Consider the following 12,603-nt stretch of genomic DNA (forward strand, 5'->3'; position numbering starts at 1 on the left):
TGTCACTTTATGACATGGTCTTATCATCCCCTCCCAGGTCACGTGACCGCAGACGGCCTATGGATGCCATGCGTTTGGAATACTCCTGATTAGGACCTTCATTGGATGGGACCGTTGGTTTAACACAGGTGCCTATTTCTGGCATTTTTGGATAGGGGCTGGGGGGGGGCTGTTTGTGTCTGTGTGTGTGTGCCTCGTGCAGTGGGTGCATTGAGGGGGAGGCTTAGTCTATTGGGAGAATTAACTTTTCTTCAAAGCTGAAGGATGGATCCTGCTTTTTAACCTGAGACTCTTACACCAAGGAGAGTAACAAAGGTCTTCTACTCACCATGACTGCCCCAGGTGACCTCAAGCCCCCGGTTATGACGTCATAGAGGACTTCACTGAAGACGATCTGTCTGAGGGGTAAGGCATTACTGTTGTAAGCAGTTATCCTAAAGCTCTGTCAGTTATCCTCATGCTCATTTCAAAGGTTTGCCTCTTGCCACCTCACTAAAACTGCTACAAAATAAGCCCACATACTTCTTATTCTATTTTACTAAGCGTGTGGACTTGGTTTTTATGGGTCTTTTTTATGCACTTTTTATTATAACATAATTTTACCAATGTAGTAGTAAGAGCTGCATAAGTTTGGTATAATGGCATAGCCTTTATGACAGGTACTCTTTCTATAACAATACATGACTTAATTGCAAAAGTAATGTCTGATTGAGAGATGTCTATAGATAAGCTTAAACTATCTTTACTGAGATTATGCATTTACAGGTGTCAGAATGTCCTGCCCAGAAATGTAACAAAATAGCTCTGGTGACGTGGACGTAATATGAAGGTTTGTATAGAGTAGTGGAAAAAGTTGTGCTGGTGCTTTTACGTAGAAATTATATGGGCATTTATTATTTCTAACGTAGAATACGGGCTATACTGAATATTAATTGCTGCAGGTTGTTTTATATAACGTATTAGCCTATTTAATGCATAAAGATGAGTGTCGTTTTGGAGGAAAATATATGGCTGTTTTGTTCTATATAATAATACAGTGAACGTATTCCGACTTAACTTTCAAGTCATTATATCTTTAACATTTTTTACGATACGATTCTGTTTTATAAAAAGTCGATTGCTGCTATTGAAATGAAATTACTGTATTTAATATAACCTATGCAAAAGAGAAAAATAAAAAATATTTAAAAACTAATTCGCTAAAGATACCCTTAGTTTTAATAGACTGCATTTTGAAATATGGAATTTACCAAATACAGATTTGGAATTTTACATCAAAGGAATCGATAAGACAAGGATGGACCGTGATTTATATAGCTATAAATAGTAGTTAATAATGGGCCTAAGAACAATTATCATTATTATTATTATTATTAGTAGTAGTAGTAGTAGTAGTAGTAGTAGTATCAGTATCAGTATCATTATCATTATTATTATAAAGCTCTTCATAAACATTTTCAAGCATTAGTGAAAGTCAATTTCACTCAATCTTACAAAAACGAATCATATTTATTAGCTACTAGAATTTAGCATCACTGGGTGAGAGTGCACATTAATCGAACCCCATTACTTATCAGACTTGAAGTTTTAATTCTGATACAAAACGCTTATCTTGTCAGTTCATGTCAATTTTAATGTGCAAACTACCTCATGTAAAAATATGTATTTTTATTGACAGGTTTTAAAAAATTTCAATGGTTTGTCTAATATGTATTTGCATTACAAACACCCTTATCAAATATCGATTCACAAAGTTTTATGGTGCCGTACTGTGACCGGAGCAGCTGAGGTAAGTTGCGCTTGGTTGTTTATCGACACAACACACGACTCAACCCTTGGACCCTTGGATCCATGGTTCTGTAAGCTTTTTTTCCCGACTTACACATGGCATGTTTTAACATTTAGCTTAAACACCACCAGTATGTCAGAAACCAATATTTAAGGCCCATAACCTTGTTGTAAATGTAAATGTAAGCTAGTAATAAGTGTAAATTTGGCATTTTTTATAGGCTACCGGTGGTGCCATAGTTGGCTAATACAACAGTTGCCAGACGTAGGCTACGCTCATCTGTCATGGAAACAGCACCTTTTAATGTTGGACCCTGTACGCAAACAAGGTTGTAGCCAGTCTATGTCCTATGTAAAACCACGTGTTATGTATAAATGTCTTGTGTAAAATCTACATACTTTAGTGTCACATTTCATTCCTAAACTCGTAAATTCTAATGAATGTATTTGTGCGGCGTTTATTGGTGCACTGTAACTTCACAAATACACTTGCGTACATGTCGAGGAATCATCAGGTGCACCGCGTGGTGACTGATTAAATCCTCTCACGTGGTTTTTTTTTATTTATTTTTTATTGTAGGCGCACTCGATGACTTACAGCTCGTAAAGGTGGCTAGTTGTGAGGTAACATTTCGCCACTGACACCATCAGTAGCTCGAGATCTAGGGAGTTCACAAAGAGCCTCACATTAATTTAGTAAGGCATAAGATATTTTGGTCTAACATTATGTGCCGCATTACCTGTTTTACTATAGTTCTGCTAAGATACTTCACAGTGTTCGACTAGATAGTTATGGACTGAATTAACACTGGACGTTGTAATTTTTTTTGATAAAACGCTGTTTTCGTCAACCTAGCTTTTTGTAAGTTTTTTTGTGATGTGTGACGTTTATTTCGCAGAATGTAAATAGCAATGCTATTGACAGGTTGCAGGCCAACATTGTTTCAGTCGAAACATACAGCCTATACGTTTAAACTGATAATCACATTGGGTGTTATATTTTAACTGCAAACATGGAACGTTAACGACCTCACTGAATTGTGTCAATAATAATGAGTTTATGGCCTATAATAACCGCCTAAATTGTAATCAACTTGTTGGCAGGATATGGAAATACATCCCAAAAATATGTATAATATTGATCATATTGTAAAAAATATATTGAAAAAATAAAACATGAAAATGAAAAGAATTTATAAAACAGCGACCGAAAAAAGGGCTTTGGTTCCTCTCTGTCAGCATACTGTGCTGAAAAATTCGACATGAAATAAGAATTATTTAGGCCTCATACGTTAATTAAACGCAACAGATTTTAATCGCTTAAGTTGTTGTTCGTTTGTGCCTAAACTCTTTTGACTTTATCTTTATTCGGAGTAATAAAGTAATACTCAACTGTAATAATTACGACGCAATAAAGTACAAGTTGATAAATATAAAAACAAAAAGATCAAAAACCTGCATCTTTTCGGGACGGCTGTAGGCTTCCAAGTCATTACAACAATAAACCCCATTTTCAATATAGACGCCATAAAATATATTTATATATATTTGTATTGTTGTAAACAATGAAGTAATTGTTTCTGAAGCATGAATGGCCAGTCTTGATAAACCCGTTTAAGTCCTACTCTGAAGCCATTGTAGCCTAAGAGCAATCTAAAGCCTTATCGCTCTCACTTTGATGTAAGTTATAAAACGACACAATTCACGCTGAACTGATATATTGTCAATTTATCTCACCTAGTCTTGAAAGATCAAAACTGTTTGTGTTTATTCGTGTTTGAATAGCTCGTGTGCCTTCTTCAAAATGTTCAGAAGGTAAAGACTTATTCGTGTTATTGGAGAGCCCAGTGTTGGAGAGCGCAACGTGGGAGCTCTCAGCGCGTGATTGGCGGAAGGAAAGATGATGTCAGCCCACCCGTAGGATTCCCGATTGGCGTGTGCAGTGTCAGTGATGGGGTAAACAAGGCAGGAAGGAAGGTTTTGAACTTCAGAACTAGACGCATTGCACATTGACAATGTTAGACACAACACCGTAGGGGAGGTGCTTTCTGCAAACCCAAAGTTCCTGGCAATAAACTCGCGTTTATTGACCAGTGTCAATACCATCGAAGCAGCACTAAAAGACCGGATAGCATTTGAAAGTTGAGAAGAGATGTGACTGAGCTGAATATATTTCCCAGTTAAACTGTGGTTGAAATTGTATTGTCTTTCGCTGTGATATGGGATTTTGATATTTTCACGCGTGTTGTATGTTCTTCTATGGGACACCATGAACTGGCATTTCGACAGCTATTGTAAAGAAACTGTTTGGTTCGTTCAATTGCTATTTCTATTCAGCTGAACACCGCCGAGCTGAACTGTATGCCGTCTGGATTTTGAAGACTTTTTCTCTTTTGCTGAGAAATTGCATGGCACCTTCCGCGTGCAGGTGGCCGACCGGCCGAACCTGAGAGCCCAGTTCCGATTGGCAACGCTGCCATGCTGCCAAAAGTCGAGACTGAATCCCTGGGACTCGCTCGATCGTATGGGGAACAGGGACGCGTTCCTGAAAGCATGCAAGGTAAGAAGTGGGTTTGTCTTCTTTTGGGATACGGTGTGACCGTTATTATGTGAAAGTACCCATTGGCACGGTTGGATCACAAATTTGCCTCTTTGGCGAGGCTACGGACAACAGCGTCGGTTTCAGTCTTATATTCTGACAACTTAGTCGAAGCGTTCAGTAGGCGAGGGGATCATTCACTTTATCTCTGCGCTTTCCGGACCGGCGGACCTGTCCTTGCACAGACTTACGCCTAAAGTTAGCTCCGCTGTTTCATTGGAAGAAATCACTATGCATCAGACATGATACCATCCTTATCAGGTTTCCTTTCAAAATTTTAATTCGTTGGCTTTGTCAAACTACTCATAGCATGCGTTTGTAAAGCCAACTAGCTAATGTTAAATCCCCTCTAATGAGGTCAGAGCTGTTTTAGGAGGCACAAGCACACATGTATAAATACGCTTCATTTTATTTATTTATTGTTTCAAATAATTTAAGCGAAGCAGGGCTGTTTTACTTTCCAAAGTTGTATGCCTACATTTTCTTTTTATTTCATTTGCCCGCATTTGTTCCTAGTTAGTTTATTTAGGCGAATTATTTTGTAATTTTAATGATAAGTTCTATATTTTATAATACAGCTCAGACCAAAGCCAACAAAATGTTTGGGTTAGACTGAAACTTCAATAAAAATATATAGCCTATGTTGGACGCGTTTTGCTGTGTAGGCTAAAATGCATCAAGTAGGCTAGTATCCTATTTAAAATCACAAGCTTTCATCACCGCGGTCTGAACTGTACAGTGAAATAAATTATAGTCGGCCTAATGTCATTCAGTGGCTAAAGATAAGTTAATTGTTTATTTCTTATTATAATTAAAACTGGGATATTTAATACATGTCAAAGGTGGATTCCACATTAAAATATACATTTTCCGACTGTGTTTGCTTTATTAAAATGACAATGTCGAACAACATACCATCGTATTACACGGAGCCCACACGCTTTTTATAGTACGGAGAGGTCCTCATGTGATGCCAGTCCAGTCGCTTTATGTTGAATGTTCCATTTCAAGAGGCATATCAACGATTTCAATCTAATCTAATCAAATCTAATGTAAAAATACATATTTCCAAAATAATATAGAATGGCGTATGATTAAAGGAATAGCTCAGAAATTACTTTTTTGCTTATAGGCACATCGGTCGCATTTAATTTATTTATTGTATTTGGCTGTTTTAAATCTGTCACCTTGCAAATATGTGGCTTTTGCGCATGCATTTGACGGTGCAAAATGATTCATTAATGCTGTTACATCACCACCAGGAAGAACTAACTTATTTATTGCGATTTGGGTATGAGAGCAAATACAACTTGTTGCATATTCTTAAAAGTCCTGCGGTTGGAATATTTGAATGAACGTGTTAATAACACCCGTTTAATTAAACGCGTTAGTGTAAATTAATTAGACGTACTAAATTTGTACTTAACTGCCTAATTGTAGATATTATCATTCAAAAATATAACTGCATTTGTTTGTGTGCGCGTGTGTGTGGGGGGTGTTCCATGTTTCTGTCTGCGTGCCTGTTAAATGTGCGCATTTTTCCAACAAAATAAAGTTGGTTGGATCCCAGAATTCTGTTTGCTCATATCTGACAGTCCTCACTCAAAGTTTGGTTGTATGCATTCCATGTTCACATAGAGGCAATAATCTCCTGCGGGTCTTACAAATGTATTCCTTAACAATTCAGTCCATTAATAATTATATCTGTTCTACAGACTATTGACAGCTCTGGGTATGTCTTACATTTGTTGTTTGGTTAAAATATAAGATTCCACATTTAGGATTGTTTTTATATGGAATCCAAAAGATGCTCAAATATAAAAACTGTTTGCGCGCATTGAATTTGAGTTGAATTATTATGCAAATCATTGAAGTATCTGTCAGTTCAGCTTATCGTTACCTGTGTTTTCAGTATTTTCACCGGTCACGTCACTGGCAGCATTCAAGACTTTCAAGCTGAGAACCAAAAATAGATATGTTTTACACGTCAGTACAGCTTTGAAATACTGCGCCCTTTCTTGCATGAAGACATCGCAACTGTGCATTTGTCCATATTGCTATTGAGTGTGTAATGCCTGCTAATATGTGTGTGTCTGTATTGGCTTTTATTCACATAACTGGCTAATTTTTATGTGTCTTGTAGCAACTAACTAATGTTAACATGTTAACTAATGTGATCGTCTCCATAAAAGCATTTCATTGGACGCTGGATAATATGTATGTGTCCGCACTGAATTTGAGACATATGCTGGCTAATACATATGTGTGCTTTGCAGCGCCCCATTTTAAAATGATGGATTACTCTTATGATGAAGACATGGATGAGATGTGTCCAGTGTGTGGAGACAAGGTGTCCGGGTACCACTATGGCCTTCTGACCTGCGAAAGCTGTAAGGTGTGTCTTTAGTTGGTCCCTCTTTGCCAGTCTTTAAAGCGATGGTAACTCCACATTCTAAAGGCATGACATATTAGGATAGTGCATGTGTTTTCTTTCTTTCTTTTTGATGACACACAATTTTTAGAGGTGGCAAAATTGTGCTTGTGAAGAAAAAAAAAATCTTGCATTTAATTGTGAATCAAAGTTAAGGACAAATGTTGATTCAATCCAAGTGTGTACTCTGTTTGCACAATGACCTTGCACATAATGCATTAGCCACCCTGCTACAGTTATACTTGGCAAATTATTACTTTATAAAATTATGGATAGTGACTGCACACAGTATTCTTAAGTATATGGTACTTGGTCAGTTGAAGTCACATATACTTAATAATATTGCGTGTAACCACTGTCCATAATGTTTTTAAGGTAAATCCAATGTTCTTTTTTTAGCGTAGCAAGAGTCAGTCCTCCTGAGAACAACACAGCAGTTATTTGTCATGCTTCCATTGCAGTGAATGCCACAAAGGTTCACCAAAGAAGTCTTTTACAGCATCGGTGGTAGTGATTTTGTGTTTTGATCCATAGTTGCTGGTGTTAACGTGGCCTTAATATCAATAATGCATTCAAATTGCGTGTTTAGTTAGGAAACCAATGGATTACTTGTTCAGATCTCATACAAGTGTATGCATTTATAAATATTCTTCAACCCTAAGCATAAGTTTATGTTTTTTTACATGATGAAATGCATTATTTTTTGGACTAAGTAAAATAGAGGGTGGAAACATTTTAAAACAGTAACATTTAGGCAATGTTAGCTATAATATATACAGTCAGAAATTGTTGAGATCAACCTGAAAAAAGGTCTGGTGTTCAGTTAACTATAGCAGATCGCATACACAATCAAAATGGTTCAAATACATTTTGAACAGATTTAAAATAAGCACTGAGCTCTTTGTCAAGAAAACCTTAAGCTGAAAATAATAACTGCTGTGCAGGATTCCATTTACTGTCTATCAGCACACATTTTTCAGGAACATGGACACCCTTAGTTTCTAAATAAACTGATGCAACCTTTCAACCACTGGAATATGTTGGATATTTTTTAGCCTGTCCTGACTGAAGTTTGACGGTAAAATTGAATATGTTACAGATTAAATCCTTGCAGTCTGCAAGTGTTCATTGTTAATATTATTTACAGTTTTATTTACAGTAAGAGATATGTTTTATGCTTAAAAATATTCACAAGATGTTTAAAGTCTGTGTTAGACAAAGCATGAAAACATTTTAATCTGCAGTATAAAAAAGTTCCAAATTTACCTTCATGAATAATTTTTTTTTTATGTTCATTAATCAATGATCGGTATTTTGATCTATTCTTACCAGCTTGTCAATTACTGTATGTTTGTTGTCATTTGCAGAAGGAACACAACAAATATAATGTTTTTGTAGTAAATAGCCATAAGTATTCGTTACGTTTCATACTATTATAAGTCTCCTTGAAACTTTATGAGAGCAACAGCATCTTATTGTATCTTCACATGCATCAGAGCACCATGCAGGAAAACTTTTTATGTTTCCATTGTCCTTCTGTTTAACTGAAAAGTCTCAAAATTCACTTTTTGCTATACAGTACCATATGTCTTAAAGGCCATCTTGTATTGAGGAAAAAGTCTTCTCCGCTCGCAATAATTGAAAAGCATTACATGTTGTAGTATTCGCATTTCAGAATAAGGTATATTTGTACCAAATTCATATTTCTGGAGATGAGATCACACTTTTTGTTTTGCACTGAATCACTACTTTGTCCGGAATTGATGCCTGATATGACAGCTTCAATTAATCCATGGGACTCCCTGGAGTTTATGAACTTTCAACACATATAGTTACATACAGTGCATGGTCCAATTCATATGATCCCAGATGAAATTATTTGCATTTTTGTTGGCGCTGCATTATAGACGTGGCTGTATGTGTACATGTGTGTGTGCATGTGTGTAAGTGTGTGTATGTGTGTTATTGTGTGTGTGCGTGTGCATATGTATATGCGTGCGTGCATGTGTGTGTATCTGTGCGTGTGTGTGCGTGCATGTGTGCCTATGTTTGTGTGCATATGTGTGCATGCGTATATATGTGTGTGCGGGTGGTGTGTGTTATTCTGTGTGTGTGTGTGTGTGTGTGTGTGTGTATGTGTGTGTTCCAGGGTATATGCAGATTTATCTCTGTATGCATCCGTATATGTATTTGAAGTGTGTATGTATTTTTTTGGTTACTATTTTAGTCATTGATTTTATATCTGCTTTCATGGGTTCTGCAGGGCTTCTTCAAGCGCACAGTTCAGAACAACAAAAGGTACACGTGTATAGAGAACCAGAGCTGCCAGATTGACAAAACCCAGAGGAAACGCTGCCCCTACTGCCGCTTTCAAAAGTGCCTCACGGTCGGAATGAAACTAGAAGGTAAGGAAGGTTTTTTCATTGAGTCATTCTTTTACAGATAATTTTCATCCACTAATTGTTTACATTAGTTTTCAAAATTCCAGGGTGTCCTCGTCATTGGCTTGGGGGTTACATTGTATCTGCTCATCTTATCTTGTTTTGAACAAAAAAAAATCTGTGCAGTACAGTACAGTACCAGTGCCTTTGAAAGTTAGCCATGTGTGAAAAATTATGATCGCTCTTCTCGACTTTTGAAAATAATGTGTTGCAGTTGCATCAAGCGGTTCCTTTTTTGCCGCAGCTGACTTTTGGCACGAGTAGCTTAAACAGGATCCTGAAAATATGTTGTCTGGAAGAAGGAGGTGATAACAGGCAGGATCTGTCTACCTTATTATGTTGATTACGTGATAGCTCCCACACTCCATACAAATCATAGCAACGTTCATCTTTTCAGAATTGCCATCCTACTGTGTGGTCCTCGTTTCGGTGAAATCATGAAGCAGTTGTACTTTAAAATTTAACCATATAATAGGAATTAAATATCTTCCCTGACCTTTACATTCTACTATCGAAACATCTGGTGCAAAATGAGTACTGTCCATTGAAATTCCTTACGGGCCTCTGTTTGTCACAGTAATGTTTAGTCTTGCAAGTAATGCTACATTTTGAAGCAAGCCTTCGCTGAAGCCACACTCTGAATATGAACCCTCAATTTCCTAGAGGTTTCATTGGTTTGCTGTCATGCTTTGTGAAGTCTTTTCCCTGTTCTCCAAATAAATGTTTTCATTGCTTTCATTCACTTAGCTTTTGCATGCAATCTATCTATCTATCTATCTATCTATCTATCTATATATCTTTCTATCTATCCATATTCTTACAGAAATACATTGCGGATAAAATTAGCTCCAAATGCTTGTTCTAGTATGAGCAGTCCAATTAAAATATCAATGCTGATTAGTGCCAGGGACATAGATTCAGCAGTCTATACAGCACTAAAATATTATAACTTGACACCATAGCGTGGACATACAATCCACAAAAGGCTGAACATGCAGGATTTTTTGAAGTGGGATCGGATCTGACATTCATGCATCTTTTGAGAAATGTGTTCATTTGCACATTGCCCTACCCAACAGTGTGGATGTTCAGTTTAAAAGTTAATGTGTGAATTACAGAGCCAAATGCAGGTCTGAGATTCTTCCATGTGGTGCATTCTTGTTCAAATAATTATCCACTTTCTCATGGGAGACTGGTGCTCCCATGCTTAAATGTAATATCTGTATGGGAAAGATGAAGTAGAGACAGCCTGAATGAAAATAAACAAATACGTAAGTAAATAAATAGGCAGATGATGAACAGTCTTCTCTGCATTACAGCGGAAACGGAAAGGATTACATTTTATTCTTGTATTGATAGGGTAAACAGACTGGTGTCGTCCTGAAAGTCTCATTAATGATGTCAAAAAAAAATGTTTTATGGGATGAACCTGCCATAAGAACATAAAAAGTGCACTTGGCTAAAATGTTGAATAGTTATCACTTGCTATGTAACAGATCCTGTAAATAATCCCTAAATTGTAATGGGCGGTGTGCAGTATGGGGTATTCCCACACCAGCTTGCAGCTCGCCCCCATTGTGTTGTTGGACAGCTGTGGGCATTTGATAGAAGTAGAAGAAGCTAAGCTGCATAAGGATACAAGATGTTATGTCCTTTATTTCAGTCAAATGATGTGGCATTTTTAGCTCAGCTGTGGCTGAAATCAGGAAAAAAATGTTGCTCAGCTTGTCTGTTGAGTGTTCTTATAGTCATTCATATCTTTTTACATTTATCAATGTCTTATTAGAAATTGAGATCTAGCTTGCATATTCAGATTCACCATAGAGAACAGTAATAGCAAGTATATTTAATTGGGCCCTTATACAACTATTATGGTAGAATCACTCCTCTCCTCCATTCCTCTTTGAGTAAACAATATAGCCCTTTGGCATAGACAAGTCATTGAGTTTTGCAGAAACTGTACATTATTATTTGTCTATACCTGATCTAATTCTTTCATATTTTTCTCAATCAGATTTATTTGTATATACCCAGCCAAAATAAATTGGGGAAGATGAGACACAAGTGGATTCAAAATGGGGGATGCTTGTAATTCTTAGCTGGAGTAAATCATTATAATGACATGTATGTAAATAACCTTGTTTAATTAGACTTCTAAATCAAAAACCATACAGAAAGAAAAAAAAACATGCATTCCTGATCTGAATTGCAGGGTCAGAACTAATTGTGTTTTCCCAACAGGGCTAACTGTTAACTCCCAGCTCATTAATTGCCTTCTTTGTACGAATCATTAATAAGAAAAGTCCTTGCAATAATGTTTAACAGATAAACACTATTTTGTTATAAAATTTATATTCTAGATATAAAAAAAAACAACTAACCTAATGCAGTGGTACAGACAGTGGCATGTGTATGCTGTAGGACTGTTCCTAATCTTGGTGTGTCCAGCCAATAGAGGAGGAGAAGGAATTGGCAACATTTTGTCTTATGTTATCTCAGATCTGTCCAGGAGTGACAGACACTGCTGTGAAAGCCATAATTAAAATGGCTTGGCAGATGTTGAGAAACATTTCTTTTCATTTTTGCAGATTTTGCAGATTTCATATACAGTGATATTAGAAGCCATAATTCCAGCTCTGGTTTCTACCGCAGAGTTAGGGCAGTAACCTTATTGCTTAATTTCAGTTCCCCTGCTGAATGCTGAATGAGAAATAATTAATTGTGAATAATTAGCACGCAAGCCGTAACATGCCAAAAGCAAAATTGTACTGACTGACTAACTGAATTGCTGAAGTTATTGCAACGGTTATTGCATGACCTGCCACTACAGTTGTCTGGTTGGTCCTGTTTAGATTTAAGTAATTGTTTCAATTTCCTGACTGCATTTAGTTTGGGTTTATTTCAAATGTTCAAATGTTCTTGTTTTCTTTTCAACAGTTGCATTGTTTTGTCCGTGTCTCAGGTCTTGTCTTTTTTGCCCACTTGCTTACTGATGCGTTTAATTTTATTTAGAATGGCTGGCTCTTGTAAAGCTGATGTTTTGAGGTCAAGTCTCATCTGCCTCTTCTAAACCTAAATTTCAATTTTGTGTGCACAAATTCCCACACTAGGTTAAATTCTGAATTTAAAAAGTAACCTAAGAGCAGTTTGTGCTAACATTGCTGTATTGAAGTTTGAATTGGCTGAATTCCTGCAATCAATCAAGTGCCTATATCAGCTGTACCAGTTAAGGTCTGCAGCTCTGTCAGTAGGCAGCACAGTAAATAGAAGCCGTGGCTATTCTATCTACTGTGCTGGCTCATATGTATGTTTCCTATATGTTGTGTTGTCCCTTCCCCTGCTCA

The 12,603-nt window shown here is 36.8% G+C and overlaps 1 protein-coding gene across 1 annotated transcript in view; it reads left to right on the top strand.

Annotated features, from left to right (window-relative positions):
* Positions 1-3,893: 3,893 nt before the first annotated feature.
* Positions 3,894-12,603, top strand: part of LOC133128368 (nuclear receptor subfamily 5 group A member 2-like) — a 43,578-nt gene continuing 34,868 nt past the window's right edge. Inside the window, exons 1-3 of the mRNA XM_061241812.1 lie at positions 3,894-4,348; positions 6,664-6,782; positions 9,082-9,223. Coding sequence (XP_061097796.1) covers positions 4,267-4,348; positions 6,664-6,782; positions 9,082-9,223 — 343 coding nt within the window. The 5' untranslated portion in view covers positions 3,894-4,266. The remainder of the gene's footprint in view (positions 4,349-6,663; positions 6,783-9,081; positions 9,224-12,603) is intronic.

This window comes from Conger conger, chromosome 5, assembly GCF_963514075.1.
Source record: "Conger conger chromosome 5, fConCon1.1, whole genome shotgun sequence".
Taxonomy (NCBI): Eukaryota; Metazoa; Chordata; class Actinopteri; order Anguilliformes; family Congridae; genus Conger; species Conger conger.